The following is a 27,227-nucleotide window of genomic DNA, read 5'->3' as shown; positions in this document are numbered from 1 at the left end:
CACACTAACACGCATACACACACACACACTCTGAGAAGTTACTAGTAAACTAATTCAAGTGCATCCTACTGACATGTTTGTTTTTTAGAATAATTATTTTCTTGGATTTGTCATTGCTCACACACACACACAAACACATACACACTAACACGCATACACACACACACCCTGAGAAGTTACTAGTAAACTAATTCAAGTGCATCCTACAAACACGTTTGTTTTAGAATCATTATTTTCTGGGATTTGTCATTGCTCACACACACACACACACACACACACACACACTGAGAAGTTACTAGTAAACTAATTCAAGTGCATCCTACTGACACGTTTGTTTTTTAGATTCATTATTTTCTTGGATTTGTCATTGGTTTGAAACACTCGTCGACAGATACACGACCTTGGTGGATCGCTACATGACCAACATTGCTGCCTGTTTGAAGGATCCGTCTCCGCTGGTGCGAAAGAACACCCTCATTGTCCTTACCAGACTTCTGCAGGTAGGAGAGAGACATACTGACCATGACAGCGACAAATTGTGGAGAAAGTAAGGTTTGACACTCACACCATACAGGCATACACACACGCACACACACGCGCCCGCGAGCGTGCGTGCACGCAGGCAGGCCCACATGACGTTATATCTCACAAGTATCTACCAGTCTAAAAATTGCCAGAAGAGTATTGAAAGAGAAAAAAAGTGTGTAAGTGAGATTGCCTTGCTCAAGGGCTCATGTCACCCTTTGGATGTTTTCAAGTGTTTCCAAAACAGTGTGCATTAGTATTCCGTGATATGATTTATAATAAACCCACTCTAAACAGATTTACATAGCCATTTTTATGTGTTTGATTTTTTGGTCTAGTTTAAGCTGTCTATGAACAGGTGAGGTGACCTTATTTAAATCTTATCAATGGAGAAGATATACGCTATGTGGTTTCCGTTTTTATTGAATTCGATTCATGTGGCTTGTATTATCGTTTTATCATTATCATAATACTTGTAAAGTGCGCAAAGAATGTTGTAGAGTGTGGATATGTACTGTATAAATGTAGGTATTATTTATTTATTATCGTGTAAACTCATAATTGTTGTAATTGGCTTTCTTTTCAGGAGGAGTATGTTAAGTGGAAAGGGGTTCTCTTTTTCCGCTACATCGCCACCCTTTTGGATGATTCTGAAGAAGTCAGGAATTTAGGTATGTTGCTCATGGTCATTTGTGCTTTTATGGGTGGTTAGTGGGTGTTCTGATATTGTTTGCTTCCTCTACTTTCTCTCATTGTTGGTTTTATCCTGATCTATTGCTGGTAAAAAAAAAACCATGATATCTTGACTCGTTGTCTTCACTTGGGGACCACTGTCCCAATAATTGAAAGTTTGTCAAGATTGCAAAAAGCCGTTTACCTAATAGAGTGAATATTTTAGCCCTTCGTCATTCTCTCTCGTTGAAGGCTCCTCCAGCTCGATGATTTGTGTAGTCTAAGACATGCTACTATGGGTGATTTTGGGGTGCTGCCTGTTGGTCCTACTTTCCTTCCTTCCTTAATAATAATAATAATAATAATAAATAGCCTCAACAGCAGGCTCTATGCGCTTTACACTATTTTTTACCCCAGCAGACCATAGAACACTCCTAAACATTCTCAGCTTCTCGGGAAGCATACAATGCAAGCAGCTGATTAAGCGCTCAAACACTAACAAACTGACAAGATCTTTCGCTGTCTAGCCGGGTACCCATTCCCACCTGGGTGAAGTGAGGAAAATTTGTGTAAAGTGCCTTTCCCAAGGACACAACGTCGGGCCCTTGACGGGATTCGAACCCACGACCTTACGGTTGCGAGTCCGAGAGCCGCCTAACCACTAGGCCACCGACACCACTCCCTCTCTTGTTTCTATCTGTTTATCTTGCTTTATTCCCGCACTAGATGATTGTTATTGTGTTTCTGTACTTCTCTTTACTCAAACAAAACTTTTTTTTAAAACTGGTTACCTTGGTTACCTTGTAACCTCTTTGTGTTTCATTCATCCACTGTGAAAATTTTGGTTCAAGACACAATACATCACCACCACCCCCCCCCCCCCCCCCCCCAAGGGCGGTGCCACTGACTGAAGTGTCTTTAGGCCATTCCCAAAGGGGGGACATTTCTCGTTCAAGCGCAGTAGAATTGTAAATGGGCTGATTCATCATGTCATGCTCATAACTGCCTGATCTGCAACAGGGAACTGCTGCTTTTTCTTTCCTAATCCTTACTATGGTCATTTTCCTCTACTTCTTTTGTATGTTTGTCACTCCCTTGTGACCTGCTATTTTAGGGTGTCTTGATAGTAAACAGACCTTGTGCTGTTGAAGCTAGAGAGGTGAGCAGTCTAAGTCTGATTCCCTGTAAAGACTTCTCTGTTGACATCCACCCCTCGGCGTTCATATGACAGTATGCAGTTGTGAGCGCCGTAAAACCCTCTACTATAAAAAAAAATGTTTTAAAAACAAAACACAATACATGCTTGGCCTGAACAACTTTGCAATGAATAACACAAGGGGGGGGGGGAATCCAAGTTGATCCAGGAAGACCGACAACAGGAGAGAGTGGACTACCATGATTGTCAATGTCTGCTCCAGACCTGACAAGTTGAGAAGAAAGAAAGGAATAGTATAGATAGGGGTGTTAAACCCTCGCACTTACTTGCTTATTTAATTATAATAAATGACGTTTATATAGCGCTCAACCCCGAATAAAGTACACAGGCTCTGAGCGCTTTACAATACAGTACAACGTACAACAGTAACATGAAACGTTGTGTTCTGACTAAAGAAAATTATTCCAAATATTCATCTTATTAATTTAAAAACAGAAACGACTTCGGCTGACATTTGAATGAATCAAAAGATTTGATTTCTCTCAACGTACTTGGTAAAGCATTCCAGATCTTGGGGCTTTGGTATTCAAATGCTCTTTCACCCATTTTTTTAAGTTTCATAGATGGTAAAATAAATTTCTTTTTGTCAGCTGATGACCTTAAACTGCGAGTTGGAATGCTTACACACATTACAGCTGAACATGCTACTGTCAGAACTGTCTTAGACGGCTAACCAAAGTCGAGGAGAAAAGAGGCCCGGTGGATGTCTCACAAAGTGTCATCGTAATGGGTTTTTTAAAATATATATATATATAGTAGAGGGTTTTACGGCGTTCGCAACTGCATAAGGTCATATGGGTGCCAAGGGGTGGGTGTCAACAGAGAAGTCTTTTCAGGGAATCAGACTTCGACTGCTCACCTCTCTAGCTTTAACAGCACATGGTCTGCTTCGACTATCAATGCACGTCAAAATAGCAGGTCACAAGGGAGTGGCAAACATACAAAAGAAGTAGAGGAAAGTGACAATAGTAAAGATCAGGAAAGAAAAAACAGTTATGAGCGTGACACGAGTCAGCCCATTTACAATTCTACTATGCTTGAACGAGATATGTCCCCCCTTTGGGAATGGCCTAAAGGCACTTCAGTCAGTGGCACAGCCCGGGGGGTATCGTAATGTTTAAAAATGCAGGGGGGTGAGAAGTGATTGTCTTAAACAGGTGATTGTCTTAAACAGGTGATTGTCAGAGCAGGTTTGACTGTTTTCCTTTTTGTTGTTTCCTCAGCGGAGTACAGTCTTGCTCATTTGCTCCTGCCCAAGCATCCCGGAATGTTCTTCCATCCTTTCATTGAATGCATCTTCCACTTCAACAGTTATCATTCTCACCAAGGTAACTTAGGAGGGTTTACAGAAATAGTAGATAGTGCTGTTGGAATTGTTGGTTAAAGTGTGTCAGTAAGTTCTGATTTTTTAATGTACATGTATATCTCTCTCTCTCTCTCTCTCTCTCTCTCTCTCTCTCTCTCTCTCTCTCTCTGTGAATTTTAATCAAATTTTTGTATTTTGGCTCTACACCTTTCATGCCCATTAAAAACTCATTTATGTGTGGATTTTTCTTAAAAACGTTGAATAAAGGCACAAGAAATGTTGATTTTCAGTTACCACAGACTCTTAAGCTAAGGAAATTACTAATCTTTGGCGGCCATTTTCTCACTAATTTTACCTCTGAAAACAGGTGACCCCACCTCTTTCATTCGCACATACCTCAACTTGTATTAAAGATAAATGGATTTTTTTTTCATCCAAATAAAACCAAGTGAACAAGCTTTAAGATGATACCAATAACTCGATGGGCCCAAAAATTGACGAGAGCCTGATTCCACCACGCTGCCTCACATATCGTGTTTCTGTGTTTACATGTCCATTACATGCCTTTTTTTCCTCTCTTCCTTTTAAGTGTACAACAAATTCAAACAGACGGACAGAGAGAAGCAGAAGTTTACTTTGGCAGGGAAGCTCAATACAGGGTAAAAGACTGACCTCCTTTTTTGTTTCAGCAGAGAATAATGTGTGTTTGTGTGTGTGTTAGAGAGAGAAAGAATGAGAGAGAGAGAGAGAATGAGAGGGGGGGGTTAAATGTTTATTGTTACTGGAATGCTTGTCGTAGACTTCAAGAGAGAAAGAGGAATGGAGAAAGAATTGTCAAGGTTGATTGTTCTTGACATGCTAGACCAATACTTGTCAAGAGAGAGAGAATAAAAAGGTTGATAGATATTGTCATACTGAACTTAAACTTAATTTCTTATATTTATTCTTATATTCTTATATTTCTTATATACATACATACATAAGAAACAGATTTTCGGTGGGGGGAGGGGGGGGGTTATGCATGTAAATTCCTTGTATTTAAAACTCAGTGAAAGGGGTACATGTCCAAAAGATTTCCATGTGCTGCCTATTTTGCTATGTGCATACTTGTCTGTGTATGCAAACTTGTCATAATTTTACCTCCTTCTCTCTCTCCTCTCTCTCTTTGGGCGTTAGTCGGCGTCTCAAGCTGTACTCATTCATGCTGGAACACATGACGGATGAGCAGAGGTTCAAAATCACCGACAAGATTAACAAAGAGGTAAAGAGTCTTGGAAATTTTGTAACGTTCTCGTCTTTTTGTTGTTAGGTGACAATAGCAATGAGATTCATGGACTCTTGCTTGCAGGTGTCCTTGAGCCAGACGATTTGTGTAATTTCTCCGAACATTAACCTGTCACTGGCGCTCTGAGTATTTATTTGTGGAACCTGTCTTTAACTTGTGCTTGTTTTGTAAGGATAAGTAAGATTTATTTATATATTTGGTGGCGTCGGTTGCCTAGTGGTTAGGCTCTCGGACTTGCAACCGTAAGGTCGTGGGTTCGAATCCCGTCAGGGGCCCGACGTTGTGTCCTTGGGAAAGGCACTTTGCACCAATTTTCCTCACTTCACCCAGGTGGGAATGGGTACCTGGCTATATACAGAGAAAGATCTTGTCAGTTTGATAGTGTTTGAGCGCGTGAAATCCGCAGCTTGCACTGTATGCTTCCGCGGAAGCTGGGAATGTTTCGGAGTGTTCTATGGTCTGCTGGGGTAATAATAATATAGTGTAAAGCGCATAGAGCTTGCTGTTGAGCGGGGATATGCGCTATATAAATGCTTTTTTTTTTTTTTTTTTTTTTTTTTTTTTTTTTTTTTTTAAACTTAATTTCACAGCTGAGGTTCAGTATCAGGATTAAGGTCTTTCTGTGTTTGTGCTGAATCTTTATGTTTCTTATGTAATATTGTTTTGCAGATTTTGTCGACCACTGTCGATAATATTCTTCCCTTTGATGAAGACGGCGCAATGTTGTTAAAGGATGCGTTGGCCATTCTTAGCTGCAAGGTAAGTCGTAGCTCAAAGTACGTTCGTCTCTACTCCACGTCTAAACTTATGGGGATGGATTGTAACAAGTTAACTTTAAGCCCTCTTACTTTCACAGGGAGAAAAGTGGAGGGTGTTTGTCCGTGGCCTCTACCCTGGTGCAGGGTAAGAAAGGCAATTATGATGACTTTCTACAGGCTTGCAAAACTTCCAAATTTCCTAGGACTGTGTGGGATTTGATAGTCGGGAATTTGAAAGCCGTACCACATATTATCATTGACATATACATTGTACTACACCAAAACCAGCCCCACTTGATGTAATTTTTGTTTGTTGTTAGGTAATTTGAAGCTGTACAGTAATCCTTTGAATTGATCTGAAAATGTTAGCTGTTCATGGAGTAAGGTGTGGCTTGTAATTATCCCTATCTGTACGCCCTGGGGTCATTTTGCACCCGCGGGGTTGTATTCTTCACATTTTAGAATACTTCTAGTACGAAGATTTCTTTGAAACTTTCAGTATTTCTCAAAAAATCATTTTGACAGACTGCTATGCAAAGCGTACGGATCGGATTAACGAGTAAATTTCCTCTTTGGAAAGTGGTGGCACAGAGTTCCCCACGTCGTATGGATATGTTAGTAAAACACGATGTACGGATAGGGTTAATGTACTCATGTGCATCATAATCAGTTTCCTTTATACTATGCTCCAAATGTTAGCACGTCAAACTTTGTTTTTGGGTTCGACCGTTCGTGGTACCAATCAGGTCTGGTTTATTACGCGCTACTCTGGTTTTCATAGTACTAAGCACTACTAAGATTACTGATGTGGAAAGCAGATGGGTGCTCTAATGTAGTTTGCACCTCTTTTCCTATTAAACATCTGTCATTCTGATGTCCCTCTCCCCCCCCCCCCCCCCCCTTCTTTCCTTTGTGTGTTACTCTCTAGTATCTCTAATCGTGGGCACTTTTTGACCTGTTTGTGTTGCAAATGCCTTAAAACGTACTCTTACTTTTAAACTTCGAAAAGCACTACTGATGGCGCAATGTCTTCCCAGGAGATCAAACTGTCGACGCTGAGAGGCAAAGGCGTTGAAGAGGCCGGGGAAGAGGGGATGGACATGGCACAGATGGTCACTGCGACGGCCAAGAAAGTCCTCATCACGCAGGTGGTCCGGCGCAACGTCATCGAGAACATTGTCCCAGTGGTCATTTCTCTCAAGCACATGGTATGTGTTAACTGTGTGTCAAAAATACATATTCTGACAATTTCTGTGGGTGTTTGGCGGGTGCTCTATTGTGGTTTGCTCTTTCTTTCCAATAAAAAATCTATCGTCTCTCTCTCTCTCTCCCCTCCTCCTTTTTTGTTGTTTGTTACTCTCTTGTAACACCTCTAATCTTCGGCACTTATATATGACTTTATTGTGTTGCAAATGCCGTAAAACTCTTACTAAAACTAAAAACTGAAAATTTTTCTGTACATAAATCTATCATTGGTGCTCTGTTGGAACCTTTTTAACTCAAATTTCAATATTTTACAGGAGAGACAAAATAAACTGTTTCACATTGTTAATGTTGACGCTAAAGCAATCTAATTTTGTCAGTGTATTGTGATGGGCCTTTGTCAAAACCCTACAAAGAAATGTGAGGCAGCGTGGTGGAATCAGGCTCTCGTCAAAATAATCAATGTGACGAAACCTGCATTTTTCCGCAGGTTTGTGAGTTTGTATCAAATTTTTGTTTTTTGACTCGACTCCTTTCATGCCCATTAAAGAACTCATTTCTGTGTGGATTGTTCTAAAAAGCGTTGATTAAAGGCACAAAAATGTAAATTTTCAGTTACCACAGACTCTGAAGCTAAGGAAATAACTAATCTTTGGCGGCCATTTTCTCACTAATTTTACCTCTGAAAACAGGTGACCCCCACCTCCTTCTTTCGCAAATATCTCGACTTGTATTAACGATAAATGTATATTTTTTTTCAAAACCTGTTTTCATCCCTGAGTTTAACAGATCTTTTTTTGTTGTTGTTGTTGTTGTCATTGTGTTGGATGACGAGGTTCGCTCAGATTTTAAAGTTGTTTTTTGAGCGCTTGTGGTTTGAATCTGGACTTAATAGTTAAACACCTCGTGTAGCAAAGTGTCAGGAGTCATCCTGTCTTGGACAGGTGGCTTTTAGAATAGGTTCAACTGTATTTTGAATTCCAGTTCGGTTGATTTCGCTCAAATAATTTCCCAGTTCGGTTGATTTCGCTCAAATAATTTCCCAGTTCGGTTGATTTCGCTCAAATAATTTTCCAGTTCGGTTGATTTCGCTCAAATAATTTTCCAGTTCGGTTGATTTTTTCTCAAATAATTTTCCAGTTCGGTTGATTTCGCTCAAATTATTTTCCAGTTCGGTTGATTTTTTTCTCAAATAATTTTCCAGTTCGGTTGATTTCGCTCAAATTATTTTCCAGTTCGGTTGATTTTTGCTCAAATAATTTTCCAGTTCGGTTGATTTTTGCTCAAATAATTTTCCAGTTCGGTTGATTTTGTTCAAATAATTTTCCAGTTCGGTTGATTTTGTTCAAATAATTTGGGGGGTTTTTTTTTTTAGATGGGAAAGCTGTTGCCTCCTACCTTTATGCGGGTTGTCAGATAGAGCACATTTCTAATTACTGACGAAGAAACCTATCCTGTTTTGTGTGTGTTTATCAGTTGGAGAAAAAACGTTCGCCCCTTCTGAAGGATTTGATGAGATACCTGCGGGAGCTGATGAAGGACTACAAAAATGAAGTCAAAGGTGAGTGGTGAATATTTGGGTGGTAAAAAGTTGGGGGGGGGGGGGGTTTGCCTTCTAGATAACTCTCTCATCTAACTTTTCAGACAGAGCTACGGTCCTGAGGAGGTGATGTTCTGGTAGTAAAACTAATTCTGCAGACAAACGGTTAGGTACTACCCTATCTGATGAAGATCTACGCGCTTTAATATTTGTTTCTTCTGAATATGAAATAGGTCGGTGCCTAGGGCGATTACTGGCTGATGGCAACCTGATAGGTGGGCGTAAAATACAGTTGTAGGAGGGCAGATTGATGACTTTTGATCAGTTTTATAGATTTGAACGTAACATTTTTGTATTGCAGCCTTTTTATACGTACAAAATACTGAACAGCGAGCTCTGTGGTAGGTACTTATTGTGCGTATATATCTGTAAGATTAAGAAGCTGAAAGGGAAAAGCGGCGATTGAATCAAAAGACGAGGAAGATATCTCTTTATTTGCTTTTCTTTTTCTTTTTTCTTTTCTCATCTAGTTTATCCACATTTTGCAGTGTCCTATTTGCTCTTTCTCTTTCTGTTTAAGATTATCCACATTTTATGGTGTCCTTTATTTACCAGTTTTAGTTATTTAGTAGACAGGCAGTCTTCTTGGGCATTGTTATTGTAATATTAAATATTATAGAAAAAGCACCAGGTGGGACACGGTTGTTCGTACGGGTGATTTTTTTGGACAGGTGCACCAAGTGGTGGGACATGGTTGTTTGTACGGGTGATTGTTTTGGACAGGTGCACCAGGTGGGACACGGTTGTTTGTACGGGTGATTGTTTTGGACAGGTGCACCAGGTGGTGGGACATGGTTGTTTGTACGGGTGATTGTTTTGGACAGGTGCACCAAGTGGTGGGACACGGTTGTTTGTACGGGTGATTTTTTTGGACAGGTGCACCAAGTGGTGGGACACGGTTGTTTGTATGGGTGATTGTTTTGGACAGGTGCACCAGGTGGGACACGGTTGTTTGTACGGGTGATTGTTTTGGACAGGTGCACCAGGTGGGACGTGGTTGTTTGTACGGGTGATTGTTTTGGACAGGTGGGACACGGTTGTTTGTACGGGTGATTGTTTTGGACAGGTGCACCAGGAGGTGGGACACGGTTGTTTGTACGGGTGATTGTTTTGGACAGGTGCACCAGGAGGTGGGACATGGTTGTTTGTACGGGTGATTGTTTTGGACAGGTGCACCAAGTGGTGGGACATGGTTGTTTGTACGGGTGATTGTTTTGGACAGGTGCACCAGGTGGGACACGGTTGTTTGTACGGGTGATTGTTTTGGACAGGTGCTTGTAAGAGCAGGCTCATCAACTGCTCTTTTTTTTTTTCTTGGTGTTGCTTTCCCAAAGGCTGACAGTTCAGTGTGTTTTACTGCTCGTCGCGTCGTCTTTTCCTTCAGATATTCTTGCCGCAGATAAACAGCTGGCAGAAGAAATTGAGTTTGATCTCCGCAACTTTGAGACTCAGCAAGCCGAGAGAGCGGCGGGTGGGAAACAGGTATGCTTTTGTTGCTGTAATGCAGGTGGTAAGATGATTCTTCTTCTTCTCAATCGCATCACACTTGAAGTCTGGTATCTGTCATAAATTGGGCCGTCCTGCTCAGTTCATCTGTCAGCCCGTATAGCTTCTCCTGTAGTGTCAGTGGGGTTGGCCTCGCTTCCTGTCTCGGGGAGGTGGTAAGATGATGTTTCGTGTGTGGTTGGCGGGTGCTCTGGTGTGGTTTGCTCCTTCTTTCCTATCAAACATCTGTTGTCCTTATCTCTCCTCCTTCTATTTTTTATTTGTTACCGTCTTGTAACACCTCTAATCTTCGGCACTTATATGTATGTCCTTATTGTGTTGCAAGTGCCGTAAAACACTTACTAAAACTAAGATGATGTTCTAGTCAGGTCTGCCCCTTCTATTTGTTTTCTGTGTTGTGATTGGCTTTATTGTCCAGGTCTGTTCCTGGTGAAATATGGCTGTTATGGTAATGATTCTTGGTTCACTAAAATATAACTAATTGTTTTTCTAATCTCTCTGTCTTGTGAAGTCGTTTTGAGATGATTCAGAATTTTTTCACGTTAGTTACAGTCCAATTTCCGAATCTTCTGTTTTGGCTTAAGATCTCTTCCGTGTTATAAATTACTTTTTTTTTTTTTTTTTTGATCCGCGTGGAAAAATTTTAATTACAACTGCAAACAGACGTACATAAATACATAATTAGAAATACATACATAGATAAATACATATACATACATACACAATATTACACCAATACAGAACAATTTTTCTCCCGTCCTTCTTTTTTGTGTTTGTTACTCTCTTGTAACATTTATATGACCTTGTTGTGCTGCAAGTGCCGTAACACTCTTACTAAAACTTTAAAAAAGCTGGACAAAAGTAGCCGTTCCTCTCTCTATCGGTAACTCGTTGGTCCACAGGGATCTCGTCCCGGCACGCCAGTTATCAGAAGTGGAAGCAACACCCCAGTCGTCAGGAGCGGAGCCAGCACGCCAGTCATGGGGTCACGACCCAGCAGTCGACCGGCGAGCCCGCTTGTCAAGGCCAACCAGCCCACAACCACCACCGTCATGGGTGATGCGGGGCAGCCCGCGGCGGCTGTGAGACCCACGTTGCGGGAGAGCACAGCGGACCAAAATGTCCAGATGGTGGCGTCTCCACGCCCGCCATTGTCAGATGCTGGATCGTCGGGCGGATCGTCCCCTGTGGCTGCCGCCGGATCACCCAGGTACGTCTCCTTAACCCTATCCGTACGCCCTGGGTCATTTTGTACCCCTGGGGTTGTATTCTTCACATTTTAGAATACTTCTTGTGCGAAGATAGCTTTAAAACTTTCAGTATTTCTCAAAAAATCATTTTGACAGACTGCTATGCAAAGGGTACGGGTCGGTGGTTGATGGGTGCTCTGGTGTGGTTTGTTTCTTCTTTCCTGTCAAAACATCTATCATCCGTATCTCCCCTTCTTCTTTTTTATGTTTGTTACTCTTTTGTAACAGCTCTAATCTTCTGGCGCTCATATGACCTTATGCAGTTGCGAGCGCTGTGTAACTTCTACTAATAAAGGGGGATTTTCTTTTCTTTAGGTTTACCAGTATTTTCGGATTAACTGTGTTCGGTTTAAACCAACTCCACTGTAATTAATAATAAAAAGTCATAGAATTGCAAAATATGTAGATTTACCTCAGATCAGTGAACATTTTTAACACATTTAGTGACCAATTTTTACAAATGTCTGTCCATCCTTTTGTGTGAATGAATCTCACACTGTCATTATTATTATTATTATTATTATTATTATTAACATTTTTATTTGTTGCATGTTAGTGTGGCGTGTTTTCTAGCCTTACAGGTACGGTACAAATAAGTTCATTGAATTATTGCTCGCTATCCCTCACTCTCTACGATTCACCGTCATACTTGTTGTTTGCTCCAGCTTCTCTCGATGTGTGTGTTTGATTTGTTTCCATTGTAACAATCTATCAGCAGGCGCGCGTCTGTCAGTCTGGTGAATGCAGCGAGGAAAGCGATGAGCCGCGTGGATCAGTTGCGCTCCAGCCCTTCCTCGCCTTTCCGAAAGGTATGTAGACACAGTACAGCTGGGCACAGAAAACACGAACATGCAAAAAAATTGAAATCAAGAATAGCTCGTGCAATTTGCCATTCTTCGTCCGATCTCTCTTTACTTTTCGTATTCGTGTGACCAGAATCCCTGTAAAGATTTCTCTGTTGACACCCACCCCTTGGCGCTCATATGGCCTTATGCAGTTGCGAGCACCGTAAAACCCTCTACTAATTTTTTTTTAATGGTTATGATCTTGATGATATAATACATGTGTGCATCTTTATTTTCAGGGAGCAGGTCATTCCAAAGGAAAACGGACAGCTCAAAATCAGAGTGATGATCACTCAAAAGGCAACACAACTGAGGTATTAGAAAAAAACCCCATTAGAGATGGATATTTTTAGAACTGCACATCGCCTGTGAAGTATCTACTGTGTGTTCTTTGTGATCATAATTTGTTCATGTTATTCACCCTTTCACGGAAATGGATGTACTGAAAAGTGGGAAGATGTGGTGTGACATCAAGCGACTAGCCCAGGATAGGGAAAGGTGGAGAGTGTTTGTTCGTGGCCTATATCCTGATCCAGGGTGAGAAAGGCAATGATGATGATGATGATTAACCCTTTTTTTTAAATGTTCAGTTTTAGCTAAAATGTTACTTCCTGAATTTACATGAAACGGGCTCTGTCTTTTACGATAATCTTTCAAAATTATTGCACCTATACAGTCAAAAAAGATCAGGAAAGAAAAAGCAGCAGTTCCCTGTTGTAGATAAGGCACAGTTATGAGCGTGACATTGATGAATCAGTCTCCACCCTCCCTTTCCCCACCTGTTCCGTCTAAATTGTCAGACAGCCACCCATTGTCGAGGGAGAAAAGTGATTACCTTAGGCAGGTGAATGTCTGAGACAGTGTTATTTATGATACCAAAGAGATGCAGTGGGAGAGTGGGGAATACAAAAAGGAAGCGGAAAATCTGGCATCCTTGCAGGAAAGAACAGAAGAACGTTCAACCAGATGTGCACTGGCACAATCAGTGGAAGGACCCTCTGCAACATTTTGGAGAGAGCAACGGAGCATCAATGGACGTGTCCGGAGTGCAGGGATGTTGCTTCCTGTAACAATGAACAATGAATGGGAGAGTGGGAAGTGGTCGTTTGTACAGGTGATTGTCTTGGACTTAATCGCAGATTTGATTGTGTTCAGAAACAGCTTCTTTCCTAGCGTATATTATAGTTGGCGGGTGGTTGACGGGTGCTCTGGCGTGGTCTGCTTCTTCTTTCGTATCAAACATCTATCGTCTTTATCTCCCCTCCTTCTTTTTTTTTGTATTTGTTACTCCCTTGTAACACCTCTAATCTCCTGCACTTATATGACCTTATTGTATTGCTAGTGCCGTAAAACACTTCTTTAAAAAAGTATATTATAGTTGTATTTTTTCCTACTGGTCCTTTTTCTCTTTCAGGAGACGGACGAGAACAGCTTGTCTCCCATGAGAGCGATCAGTACCCCGACTGGAGGTAACGATGAAAAAATTAGAATTTTTTTAGGGGGGGGGGGAAGCCACCTAAAACCTGACCATCAATGATTTATTTATAGAGGCACCAGCCATCCATGTCCAGGTGCTGTTTTAGCCCCTTTTTTTTCCTGTATTCGGATTAACAATATCTTTTTGCCAATTTATTGGTTCCGCTTCTATGTACCCCATATCTACGGTTCTCAACCTGGAAATCGCCTATAATTCGCTGTAATTGCCTCCCCCCACCCCTTCTCATCATCTCCCCCCCCCCCCTATAGTATCATCATTTATGTTACCGTCTATTTTTATCGATAACACGATTATGGATGACCTAAAAACATTTTCTATAATTTCTTATAAGCTGTCCCCGTCGTTTTATGCAAGAAAAAAAATTCTGAAATTATCCAAACAGCCCAAAAATGTGAAATTGTGCGATTCTGTTCATTTTAAAAAAGAATGATGAAGGAAAATAATCAGAAATTGTGCAAAAAATGATCAAATTTTGCAATGAAAATTGTGCGGGGTGCATAATACCACGGGGAAAGTATAAGTCATGGATAAATTATTATTTTTTTAAATTGTAGAAAGTCAACTTATATGTTGATGAAAAAAGCTGTCCTGTTTTTTTTTAATGTTTTTTTTATAAATGTAATTGGATTTTAAGAATTTCTCGTAGGTCTTGGATAATTCTAAAAATTAAAAAAATTGACCAAAAAAGTTTGATTGGTGTTTTAAAATTTCATTTAGGTCTTGAAAAAAAGACATGACTGATATATTGATGAGAAAGGCTGTCCTTAATAGATGTCAACACATTCACACGTACAATTATGCCTTAACTCTATCCGTACATCGTGTTGTACTATCGTATCCGTACGACGTGGGGAACTCTGTGCCACCACTTTCCAAAGAGGAAATTTACTCGTTAATCCAATCCGTACGCTTTGCGTAGCTGTCTGTCAAAATGATTTTTTGAGAAATACTGAAAGTTTCAAAGAGATCGTCGGACTAAAAATATTCTAAAATGTGAAGAAACCAACCGCGGGGGTCCAAAATGATCCCAGGGCGTACGGATAAGGTTGAGAAAGCGAGAATCACAGGATGTTACGGGGTCATTTTGTGATAATAAGTGAAACTCCAGAGATACATGTAACTGTAACATGCTCCTGTGGCATTAAGGTCGTGTTCACCATCTGCAGTGAGGTTACTGAACACACAGTACTACAAATGAAATGCGGGGGGGGGGGATGTTTTACCTGTCATCGTCGTTTTATTCCAGAAAAATTTTGACATTATGCGATTCTGTTAATTTTAACATAGAATGATAAAGGAAAATAATCAGAAATTATGCACACAAAAAAATGATCAAATTTTGCTAAATTATTCGGGGTGCATAAAACCACGGGGACAGTTTTACGGAGCGGGTTGTTCCACCATGTGAGATATCAATATTTACGAATGTCCTGTCTTGTTGTGCGTGTATGCAGGAGTGTACCTAACATTTGTAACGTCTACTGCCATTATTAACGACCAAGACCAACTTGTGTGTGGTTGGCGGGTGCTCTGGTGTGCTTTGCTCCTTTCCTATTAAACATCTATCGTCTTTATTTATCTCCCCTCCTTCTTTTTTGTGCTTGTTACTCCCTTGTAACACCTCTAATCTTCTGCACTTATGTGACCTAATTGTGTTGCAAGTGCCGTAAAACTCTTACAACACCCCCCCCCCCCCCCCCCCCCCCCCCCCAAAAAAAAAAACTAAGACCAATTTCTCCCTGCGAGATGAATAAAGATTGTCAAATGCCACATGACCTTTGACTTCATTGAACTATTTTCTTCCTCCACAGATGCCTTGTACAACATAACGTTCGCCGGGGAGGGAAACTTGACGATCTGCCCCCCGTCCCCCATACCCTCGGTGGCCAGTGCCATCAACAAAGGGGGTAAGCCACTTGAATGTCTTTGAAGTCAGCCTCAGTCTTCTTACGCTTCAATTTTAAAAAAAAAACTCATGGCTTTACTTTTCAAAACCAACAGCCATCTGAATTGGAGCCATTTGGCCTTTTGATGTGGCAAAGAATTTACAAGTTTTTATAATAATAATAATAATAGATAGCATTTGTATAGCGCATATCCCCGCTCAATAGCAAGCTCTATGCGCTTTACACTATATAATTACCCCAGCAGACCATAGGACACTCCGAAACATTCTGAGCTTCACGGGAAGCATACAGTACAAGCAGCTGATTAAGCGCTCAAACACTAACAAACTGACAAGATCTTTCGCTGTCTATAGCCGGGTACCCATTCTCACCTGGGTGAAGTGAGGAAAATTCGTGTAAAGTGCCTTTCCCAAGGATACAACGTCGGGTCCCTGACGGGATTCGAACCCACGACCTTACGGTTGCGAGTCCGAGAGCCTGGCCACCGACGCCAATGGAGTAAGACAATGATTGTGATTTGTTGATGATATGGGTGCTGCGTACTGTTTTCAAATAAAATTTCTTTCTGCCCTTGTCAATGAAAATCTACTTGATGTACAAGTACAAGGAAATACTGTGGAGTCTGCTTAAAGCTTAAATCTGCGGAACCACCAAATTATCTTTGGTTTGGCCGAGTTTTTTGGTTTAGAGAGGTTGCTCAAATAAAAGGAAAATATCAGGAATTAATTGCACTTTTTATCTCTGTGTGCGGATTTACTCTTTGAACCCCATCGGACACTGGGAGCATCCAGTACCAGAGACAACTGTTTTGTTTTATTCAGTGCTAGTTTTTGCTTGTTTTTCGGAACTATTTACCGAACCAAGTTTTTTAGTAATGACTAAGCCTTTGTGTCCGCTATTTAGACGTTGGAGGCGAGCTTTTTGGGGTTATAATGAGACATAGTGCGCCAGGTTTAGGTGACAGTGGAAAAAACTCCGGGAAATGGTAGAAAAAAACTCAGGGCTTAAAGAGTTAACCCTGTTCTGGTTCGTTCCCTATATTCTGATCCAGGGGGAGAAAGGCAATAATGATGACGATGTGCGTGTAATCTGTACCCTATTGTACATTCTTTCATCACACTTTTCAGTTGCAAATATTGTTGTTGTTGTTGTTATTGATCCAGCAACAGCTGGGCTCTCGCTCTTCTGTCCAATGCCATGTGTAGTTGCAAATATAAGTTGGTCCTTGTTTCATCTGATTGACTTTTACGATTTTTTTTTGTGTTCCAGGACAGCTGTGCTTATCCCCCGCCATCAGGGTGCAGAGACGAGGCAACAAGGAAGTCATCCACATGCCTCACCCGGATGCGAAGTGAGTGAGAAAGAGTTTGAATCCTGGCGTTTGATGAGTGGATTTAACGGTTTTCTGCAAGAAGCCTGTATTTGACATTTTGAAGGGAATGGATAAGTTTGGTTCTGTGACACAGCAGCTTTCCCTCGGTCATAAAGCTGTCCCCGTGGTTTTATGCACCCCCCATAATTTAGCCAAATTTGGTCATTTTATGCATAATTTCTGATTATTTTCCTTTATCATTCTTTGTTAAAATTAACAGAATTGCATAATTTCACATTTTTGGGCTCAGTTTTGCATATTTTCAGAATTTTTCTTGCATAAAACGACAGGGACAGATAATGTCTTTTTCCTTGTTGCTTTGGTATGACCATTAACAACAAAAGTTTTATAGGGTCTGAATATTTTCAAAGGACAAAAACATATATTTTTTGCACTCATTAATCATTACTCTCATGTTGATTGAATAAATTATTTTGTGACTTCGGGTTTCTTGAAAAGGGCGTAGAGTTCTGACCATAGAGTTCTGACCATAGAGTTCTGACATGGCGTAGAGTTCTGACCATAGAGTTCTGACATGGCGTAGAGTTCTGACCATAGAGTTCTGACATGGCGTAGAGTTCTGACCATAGAGTTCTGACATGGCGTAGAGTTCTGACCATAGAGTTCTGACATGGCGTAGAGTTCTGACCATAGAGTTCTGACATGGCGTAGAGTTCTGACCATAGAGTTCTGACATGGCGTAGAGTTCTGACCATAGAGTTCTGACATGGCGTAGAGTTCTGACCATAGAGTTCTGACATGGCGTAGAGTTCTGACCCTCTCATTTGGCGTAAAATTTGAAAGGAAATGACTGTACTTGTGTTTTCTTATGTATGTTCAGTAAGAACTTTTAATGAATAGTAATACCTTGTAATGAATAACAGTCTCATTCATTGTCTCTGGCTTAATTAATCTTCTCATGTGGACGTGAGACTTTGTATCTCAACAATAAGCAAGCTGTTTGTTTTCTCAAGAGTAGTTAGTACAAGTATGTGGAGAGAGAAAAGATTAAGGAACCCAATTGATTTTAAGAACTCACTACTACCATATAAGACTAAGAAGACTAAGAGGAAAATTACTGGGTGCTAAGTTGACGTTGGTCTAAAGATTCCCTTTCTTCAGCGTTATCTGCCGTTGGCCAGTTAATATGCTCAAGTTTATTTTGCTTGTGTTTTTCCTTTCCCCAGAGACCCTGAGCTTGCCCAGTGGAATATCAAATCTCCTGTGAGTACAATACTGAGACTTTATATATATATATATATATATATATATGTGTGTGTGTGTGTGTGCCTAAAGAAAGGTACCAAAAGTCGCCACAGACCTTTTTGAGCTACAGGCTGATGATATCGACCAAAAATCACTTTTTTGACCAAAATGTGTTTCCATTTTTAAAAAATGATAGTGATAGTCCCACCATTTTTTAACATTGTGTTAAAGGAGTTTTCATGGATTTAACTTCTAAATATTTTATTTGAAAATATTTTGAGGGTAGGGTATGTTTTTAAAAAAGATAATGAAAACTGCTTTTAAAAAGTGTTAAAATCTATTCTTGAAGCGTTTTCTCTTCCCCTGTATGTTTTACCATTGAATTCTAATCATGATATTGATGTCAACTGAAAGCCGAATTGGAAATGAATTTTCCATGAATAAATACATTAGAAACAATTGAATCATCTTTTTTTTTTTATTTAAAGTTTGTATTGTGTTCTAAACTTCAAAGCTTATTTTCTCAAAATTAGATCTTTACACCCTACCTCGCAAAATGTGCAATATCTCAAAAACTACTTGAGATATCTCAAAAATTCAAAACACACTGTGAGTGTTCAGCATTGAATGTCCTATTACTATTAGGTACAACCCTTAACTCAAAACGGTTAAAATCTGACTTTTGGTATCTTTCTTTAGGCACGCACACATATGTGAGGCAGCGTGGTGGAATCAGGCTCTCGTCAATTTTTGGGCATGTAGAGTTAATGGTATCATCTCAAAGCTTGTTCACTTGTCTTTATTTGGATTTTAAAAATATCCATTTATCTTGATTACAAGTCGAGATATTTGCGAAAGAAGGAGGTGGGGGTCACTTGTTTTCAGAGGTAAAATTAGTGAGAAAATGGCCGCCAAAGATTAGTTATTACTTTAGCTTAAGAGTCCGCGATAACTGAAAATTTACATTTTTTATGCCTTTCATCAACGTTTTTCAGAAAAATCCACACAGTTCTTTAATGGGCATGAAAGGTGTTGAGCCAAAAAAACAAAAATTTGATAAAAATTCACAAACCTGCGGAAAAATGCAAGTTTCTTCACTTTGATTATTTTGACGAGAGCCTGATTCCACCGCGCTGCCTCACATATATACATTGTCGACTGGCTGTTCAAATAACATACTAAGCCAAGAAAGCAACAATATAATGTAAGAGAGAGGAAAAAATCTGTTTCATTCTTTTAAGTTGTACCTGTCTACTCTATGTATTTTACTTCCTTTTTTTTTCCTTCTTTGAATTTGGATTTTGACAAAATATATTTTGAACACATGATATCAATATATCACAGATTAAGACCTGCAATAAATAAATTGTTCAAAATTTTAGGCTTAGTACTAATGCATCTGAACAGCTAATCTACAGTATGTATTGTGAATACTTTTATGTGTTCGTCATTCAGAATTGCTTTGATTTGATTGATCTTCTTGTGTGTCCCATTGTTTAATCTCTTGATGGTATGTCTGTTGTCCTTTTCTCCCCCTCCTTCTTCTTTGTGTTTGTTACTCTCTTGTAACACCTCTAATCTTCGGCACTTTTATTACCTTATTGTGTTGCAAGTGCCGTAAAACTCTTACTAAAACCAAAAACGATCTCTTCTCCTTCTTTTTTTTATGTTTGCTACTCTCTTGTAACACATGCAGTCTTCAGCCCTTACATGACCTTATTGTGTTGCAAGTGCCTTAAAACTCTTACTATAACTAACTAAACTTTGATCTTCCTGACCAGGTTGTGAAAGAGGAAGCTCCCTCTCCCACCAGCTCTGCCAACAACGCCGGTGATTCGACTCCCACAAGGAAAAGTTTCAGGGCCTCAAGGGCGGGTCTACGCAGAAGTTCAAGACAGAGAAAAGTCTAACTAGTTGTTTCCCAGTTTCCCGTTTCATTGTCCTCCAATTTTTCTGTTGAGTAGTGTGCGCTGCTCGTATGGCACTGCTGGTTACCTCAAAGCATGAACGAATTTAAGACTCTCACTGTTTCTATTATCTTCCAGTTTATGAAAGTTTGCTTTTTTTCTGTACAGTTACTCTTGTGCAAATGATTTGATTGTTAAATAGATGAAAGAAATTTTGTTTCAACATGGCCTCATCCATCGTTTTTTTTTTTTTTTTAATTACAAATAAGACATAACGAAATATGTGTTTCCTCCTTTCCTATGAAACATCTATCATCCTTTTCTCTCCTCCATCTTTTTTGTTTGTTTGTTACTCTTTTGTAATACCTCTAATCTTCGGTACTTATATGACCTTACTCTGTTGCAAGTGCTGTAAAATTCTTACTAGAACAAATAAAATAAAAGACATGATGAACACAGGCTTAGTCAAAGTCATGAAGAGTTACAAAAAAAAAGTCAATATTGAAGTGATGCCCCCTGTAGGTAAAAATACAAGCCACAAGTGGCACTATGAACATTTGTATTGCTCTACATGTACTAATGTCATTAGACAATTACTGAGATCTTTGCAACTAAGTTCTAAAAGTTCAATGCTTGGAATATTTATGAAAGCGTTGACTGGAGACATGGGGACTGGAGATTCATATAGTCTATTTATTTTTGCGTTTGCAGTCTTTTCTCTAAAAGACGAGGAAAATGTGCCTTCTTTGATCTTTGTATTGTATTATATTTGTGCATTGTGGGTTACTCAAATGTAAAAATGAAAAGGATCGTATTCTTTACATTGGGACCAATTCGTTTGCATGCTGTCACTTTAACTGCTAATGATGTTTGAAATTGAAATTGGATTGGATGACAAAAGGAGGAAGAAAAAAATTTGCAACTTTTCATCCAAGACCTGATTCTGAGTGATTTTTTGGGGGGTGGCTTGATAACTTTTAAACAGGCTCTGTGGATTATTTAAATGTAATACACACTTGGTGTATCCTTACACTGAGTCTGACGACTCGACAGATTTGCCTCTGTAGGAGAATGCTGCTCTCATCTATCGGTCAACTTTTGGCTTAACTTACGAGTAGATCTAGTTCTGCCTCTCCTGAGCATACATTTATAAAAGCTTTTCCCGCCCTCACTTTAAAACCAGCTCTCTACTTTCTCGGACAAAAGCGAAGGGTGCTTAATTAGATGTACTAGTCTCTTGCAAGACGGGATAGTAATATTAGAGGATAGATGAAACAGGTGATAAATTGCAGGAGAAGCTTTAGATATATAGTACTTTTTTCTCCAGAGCATTTTTTATGTTGTTTTTCTTGTCCAAGTTTATCTGGCTCTTCGAGAACTTTTGTACAGGTATTGCAGCAATACATGTTGATAAGCTTTTTGTAAGTTGTACATATATGTATATATATATTGAATATAATACTTCGTTGCTAGGCATTTAATTTTCTTTCCTATAGAAAACTATCGTCCTTATCTCCTCTTCTTCTTTTTTACGTTCGTTACTCTCTTGTAACACCTACTCTAATCTTCTGGCGCTCATATGACCTTATGCACTTGCGAGCGCCGTAAAAACCTTTACTAAATTTTAAAAAATTATTTTTCATTTAAAATGTTTGTCTCAACCAGTAGTAATACATGCAACTATTTTTTTTAATGTTATGTTGAGTATTAGTATTAGTGTTTCTCAAAGGTATAAAGACCTTATTTTTCTTGTTATTTTCTTGTCCACTGTGTTGGGGTCACTGCAGTCGGAACATGTCCATCTCTGCCCGCGCCCCCCCCCCCCCCCGTCTTCAGGATCCATCCCAGAGTCTGTCTACTTATTCTAACTATAGTCTCCATCATGATCTGGATGGAGATCCATCGGACTGGTCCGCACCGATGGCAAAGATATAAAAGACCCTTGAACGAAAGTCAGTGGGAAAGTGGGATGAGATGTTTTTCCCCAGTCCATTTTTTCACTTTCTGAAATGAAATGTCAGAAATGGAGCTCCTTTCTGCCAATTTTCTTAACAAAAACATACTTACTGATTGCTCATTTTCAAAAATTTTAGAAAGGGCTTGTTGGAGTAAAATGGTACAACATTTTAGTGATACATACATGTAGTAATGCATGACGAAAACATGGCCTGCTGATAAAGATTAACTAAATATTATTTATTTAATCTTTTGTCCTCATTACAGAAAAGAGTATGTTTGTCACTCTCTTGTGACCCGCTATTTCCGGGGTGCCTTGATAGTCGAAGCAGGCCTTGTGCTGTTGAAGCTAGATAGAGAAGTGAGCCGAGTAAGTCTGATTCCCTGTAAAGACTTCTCTGTTGACCCCCACCCCTTGGCGCTCATATGACCTTATGCAGTTGCGAGCGCTGTAAAACCCTCTACTAAAAAAAAATTTTTTTGAAACAAGACAGAAAAGAGTGTTGAATTACTGTAGCCCACCGTGTCCAAAGATAGTGACACATGATTTCATAAAATTGTGAATTAATAGTTGCAAGGAGATGTGGGTGGGAGTGCAGAAGAAGGGTTGAATCGGTTGATATAATAATAAATAATATGATCTGTAATGACTGTATTACACTGTCTGTCCATTTGCACCGTGGAATGTCGACTGGTTCAGCACAAAAATACCCATTTTCTATTTGGATGGACCAATGCCTACTTAATTAACTGCTCAGTTTCATGCTGGTACAGTTCTAGAAAATGCGTCTTTGTATGGCAATGGTTGATAGCTTCAAAAGACATCTTAAACATTTTCTGTTCCTACAGGCCTATCCTTCATAAGCTTTTAACGTTATCTTTCATTATAGTTGTTCTGTTTCTATGTCAGGATGAAAATAGTCTCTGTGAGTGTGTGTGTGTATGTGTGTGTGTGCATTAATGTATATTGCTTGAGAAGAAAGGTTTTTGAAAAATGGGTATTCCAATGTAAAGCACATTGAGCTACTTTTTTTGGAAATGCGCTATATAAATGTTATATATTATTATTATTATTATTATCATCATATGATTTGTCCTCATACTCCAGTACTGTTGCTTTGATCTTGGTGCTGTAGTAGCCTACGTGTATTTTTTGTATTATATGGAACATTTCCCATTTTGCACACCTTTTTTACTTCTTCATGTATCCCAACTGCACAATTGTTCATGTTTGGCTGTCACAGGGTACCAAAGTGAGGCTCATTGTAACAACTTGACTCTCCTTTAGTTTAACATACCCCCCTCTTTCTAAGAGGGAATTCCATACATAAGTCATCTTACTGTTTTCCTTTCCGGTTCTTCCAAAATTGGAACACATATTTAAATATACAAGTTTTCAGCTCATCACAACTTGGCCTTTGTTGAAGTTTTTGAGTTTTGCTGCTGCTGCCTTGTTGAGTTTGGCTAGATTTCATTTCATATAGACCATTATGATAGAGGCAAATAAATACATTTTGTAATGGTAAAATCTCCCTGTTCTGTGGGCCCGTGAAAACATGTTGGCCTAAATAACTTCAAAGGAGAATTTTGCTTGATTGTGATTGTAATGAAAGTTTGCAGAGAATGTGGTCAGGGTCTGGTACTTGATGCAATTACATGTGTTTAATAGTGATAGGAAATCATCATCATCATCATCATCATCATCATCAATGCCTTTCATCCCTGGCAGGGTATAGGCCACATACAAGCTCCTTCCATTTATCTCTGTCCTGAGCCATCCTTCCAAGCTCGTTCCAAGTGAGCTTCATCTCTCTCATGTCCCTTTCCACACATCTCCTCCATGTTTCCCGTGGCCTACCCCTGCCTCGTGCTCCCTGGGGGTTCCACTGCAGTGACTGTCTGGTGATGTTTCCGCTGGGCTTTCTTAAGGTGTGTCCCATCCATCGCCTCTTTCTTAGTTCTATTTCTACTTCTATATCCTTTTGTCCTGTCCTTTCCCACAGCTCTTCATTTCTTATTCTATCCTGCCACTTAATTCTTAGAATACTCCTCATACATCTGTTGATGAAAGTCTGGACTTTATTCCTGTTGTTGCTGATGCTAATTTGTTGATTTAAATTTAAAGCATACCAGCAAGATAACAGTCACATTTCATTAGGAACAAGCCAGGAAAATAGGAACATAAGAAAAAAATATTAAAAGAGTGGGTGTGTAGTTATAGGAAATAGGCGTATGAAAATGGTCAAATGGTATAAAGTTTAACACCCCTGAATGATTGACAATGACAGGTGCGTGACTTCACCTAACTGTACATCTACACCGATTCATTTTGACAGTAAGAAAAAGTTATGAATAATAATAATAGTAATAATACCATGACCCCCACAACAAGTGAAGAGTTCACATAATGTGGTCGTAGGCTACTTGAAATGTAATGCATCTGAAACAAAATCTCTTGAGTAACCCTGAAGTGTCCTCTATACTATCAGTATCAGGGTTTTTTCCTTTTTTTTAAATTTATTTTTTTTAAGAATTAGATCTAGAATTCAAATGAATTTAATTATATTTTTTCCAGTTGGGCTTTTTTAGGGGGGGGGGGTTGTTTTTTTTGCAAGTCCTTTCCTGGAAAGTAAGTGTAGTAGAAATTTTATACTGTCTGGTCACTTGTACTTGTACTTGTTTGTACTGGGGTTTTGAGCAACAACAAAAACTCAGCAAAGACTATGTATTATCAATAAAAAGTAAAGTACCGGTAGTTATCAGAAATGGCTGCCCAAAGCTCAATGAAATACCACAAGTACAGATAGTGGCTCATAATCATGTTGGAAGTGTACCAAAGTAAGGAAAGCAGTTCTTTCTAATTCTTTTTTTTCTTCTGTAGATCTACATCATGTATAGATTTAGAGTAGAGTAAGCTTAAAAACCAGGCTAGACAGACTATCTTTACCGTGTACAGCACTTGTGTCTATAACTTTAAATGTATGACTTGGTCAACGGTACTGTAAAATCGTAATTGCAATTGTAATAAATCCTATTTTGACAAAGCACCATGAATTGTACAGGTGTTTTATTTTGATGATTTGTTTGTGTTTCCAGACCTTTTTGTACCTTATGATTATAAAAAAATATGAGGTGTGTTCTTTCATTTCTCTGGTATTCTCGATTCAAACATTCTTACATTTTCCAGTCTGTGGGAGAGCCATTGGAAAAAACAATCAAATAACAAACTGCACAACATTCTCGTTCTCACTATCTCTCTTTCTCGTTCTCTCTCACTCTCTATCTCTCTTCTCTCTCTCTCTCTCTCTCTCTCTCTCTCTCTCTCTCTCTCTCTCTCTCTTTCTCGTGCTGGATCTGGAGCAGACATTGACAGTTACACAGTTATAGCTCTATACTCAGTCGTGTGTTATGTTTTGCTCAGACATGTGACATGTCCTGTTGCCTAAGAATTAAGACTTTAAAAGATTGTTTTCTCTGGGTCTACATTTACCTCTTTTCCACTATCCTCTCTGGTTGAACTGAGAGCTTATTCAAGACAGGAGTGTGTACTAGGTGACCCCCAAATAGCTGTATCCGCAGAGACACCCATAAAACGGTTACAAGAGAGATACAGAATTTCACAGACGCACTTGGTCACTATCGGATTTATTGTGACAAATTTACAAATAAAAATGTTCCAAGTTTGAAGGAAGTTAGAGCACAATCTCCATATGACGTCTGTTTCGGGCGATACACGCTCTGAGCGTTCTACGAAATTGTCTATGACATTTTCCATTTGCTGGGCCTGTGATGTATCTGGATCTTGCACGGTTTAAATGTCAGATCATACTTCAACATGCGCCGAACAGTTAATTCAATACTATGACGACGAACTGACTTTTTCGGTTCTTCGCTCACACACTCCTTCACCTCTGCCACATTCTCAGGAGTGCGCACTTGCATCGGTCTCCCAATGTGGCACTGTGGGTGACCTTAGTTTTTGATCCCTTGTTTTTATTTTCAACAGAGCCATGTGACGTGAAGTCATTTAAGTATTGTTACTTTACTTGGTATTTTCTTACGGTCTTTTGTGAAGAGATCCCATGTCTGTATAGCGGACGTTGTTTCGATATATGTTTCAACCACGAAAATACGTCGTTCAACAGTGATTTGTATCTTCGGAGTTCCCATGGCTGTTTCCAAAATATTGTTGGTTTTGTTACGTGTGTCTCTTTTCGGATGATTCAGCTTGCTTCCTATCAATTTTTGTGTGAATTGTGCACTTTGGTGGAGAGTTACAGGCTTTCCCACGGGTAAGGTTTTTTTTTGTAGTCAGTAGGTACAGCAATTAATTGCACTTGACTTTGTTTCTTTCATATTGCTGCACTGTTGCGGATTGGCTTCCCAAACCATGGTCCTCATTATTCCATCTCTCTATGCGTTGCTCATGAGGCCCGCCCATTGATTTCTACTGTCCATCGTCGAAGAGCTGTTGAAAGAGAAGGCGCGCTTTCGACACACGTGATATGTTGCTGAAATATTTGTGGACGACTCTGATTCGAATTCCATTTGGGACGTACTTGAACTTGAATTGTTTGGAGAGCTCCCAAGGCTCTCGAATTCACCAAGGTAAAATTTGTCTGGGAATTTGCAAGTCTGATTCTCTACAGGTCCTAACTGATGGGTCTTTTCCAGAAATGGGAAAGACTGAATTGGAGAGACTGAATCATTAAACATTGGTCAATAGGACATCAAATACATACAAATATCAAAATAGCAATTATTAATTTAGAAAGAAATACAACAACAACAATTATTTAAAAAATAGCACGAACCCAGATTCCAGTTCTTGCTAAACCGGGAAGACCAGCAAGTCAGACAGAGCCAACTGTTTGAGTACGCTGGAAGAACTAAATCTGTTTCTTTAAGGAGTCCACCTAGAAATTTTTGCAACAATGAAATCTAAGCAGCCAACAAATTGTGATGTACAGTGGTAATATATGTACTAATTGTGTCACGCCTTCGTTGTCACAATTTAGATTATTATAGGAAGGGAGCTGCGTCTACCCTGCCTGTCAATGCTAACTCGAATTAAATGGGATGCTGCAATTTAGCAGACAGACGGAGATGCTATATAAAATAACTCCTTCCTTCAGGAATCAAACTCTTGTCTTCAGTGTGTTAACGAGAAGAGACGAAACAGAACAGCACTGAATCCAGTTACGATATATATATA

General features: G+C 39.5%; 1 protein-coding gene across 1 annotated transcript in view; it reads left to right on the top strand.

The window, feature by feature from the left end:
- LOC101852966 (condensin-2 complex subunit D3) overlaps positions 1 to 20,299 on the top strand; it is a 51,744-nt gene extending 31,445 nt beyond the window's left edge. Inside the window, exons 29-45 of the mRNA XM_013089334.2 lie at positions 392 to 500; positions 1,112 to 1,196; positions 3,637 to 3,741; positions 4,309 to 4,378; positions 4,896 to 4,980; positions 5,674 to 5,763; positions 6,800 to 6,970; positions 8,442 to 8,526; positions 9,950 to 10,047; positions 10,974 to 11,281; positions 12,037 to 12,130; positions 12,406 to 12,480; positions 13,581 to 13,635; positions 15,476 to 15,571; positions 16,841 to 16,922; positions 18,131 to 18,167; positions 19,931 to 20,299. Coding sequence (XP_012944788.1) covers positions 392 to 500; positions 1,112 to 1,196; positions 3,637 to 3,741; positions 4,309 to 4,378; positions 4,896 to 4,980; positions 5,674 to 5,763; positions 6,800 to 6,970; positions 8,442 to 8,526; positions 9,950 to 10,047; positions 10,974 to 11,281; positions 12,037 to 12,130; positions 12,406 to 12,480; positions 13,581 to 13,635; positions 15,476 to 15,571; positions 16,841 to 16,922; positions 18,131 to 18,167; positions 19,931 to 20,059 — 1,774 coding nt within the window. The 3' untranslated portion in view covers positions 20,060 to 20,299. The remainder of the gene's footprint in view (positions 1 to 391; positions 501 to 1,111; positions 1,197 to 3,636; positions 3,742 to 4,308; positions 4,379 to 4,895; positions 4,981 to 5,673; positions 5,764 to 6,799; positions 6,971 to 8,441; positions 8,527 to 9,949; positions 10,048 to 10,973; positions 11,282 to 12,036; positions 12,131 to 12,405; positions 12,481 to 13,580; positions 13,636 to 15,475; positions 15,572 to 16,840; positions 16,923 to 18,130; positions 18,168 to 19,930) is intronic.
- Positions 20,300 to 27,227: the final 6,928 nt, after the last annotated feature.

The sequence above is a fragment of the Aplysia californica genome, unplaced genomic scaffold, assembly GCF_000002075.1.
Source record: "Aplysia californica isolate F4 #8 unplaced genomic scaffold, AplCal3.0 scaffold00931, whole genome shotgun sequence".
Classification (NCBI taxonomy): domain Eukaryota; kingdom Metazoa; phylum Mollusca; class Gastropoda; order Aplysiida; family Aplysiidae; genus Aplysia; species Aplysia californica.
This window is presented reverse-complemented; position numbering and strand designations above follow the sequence as displayed.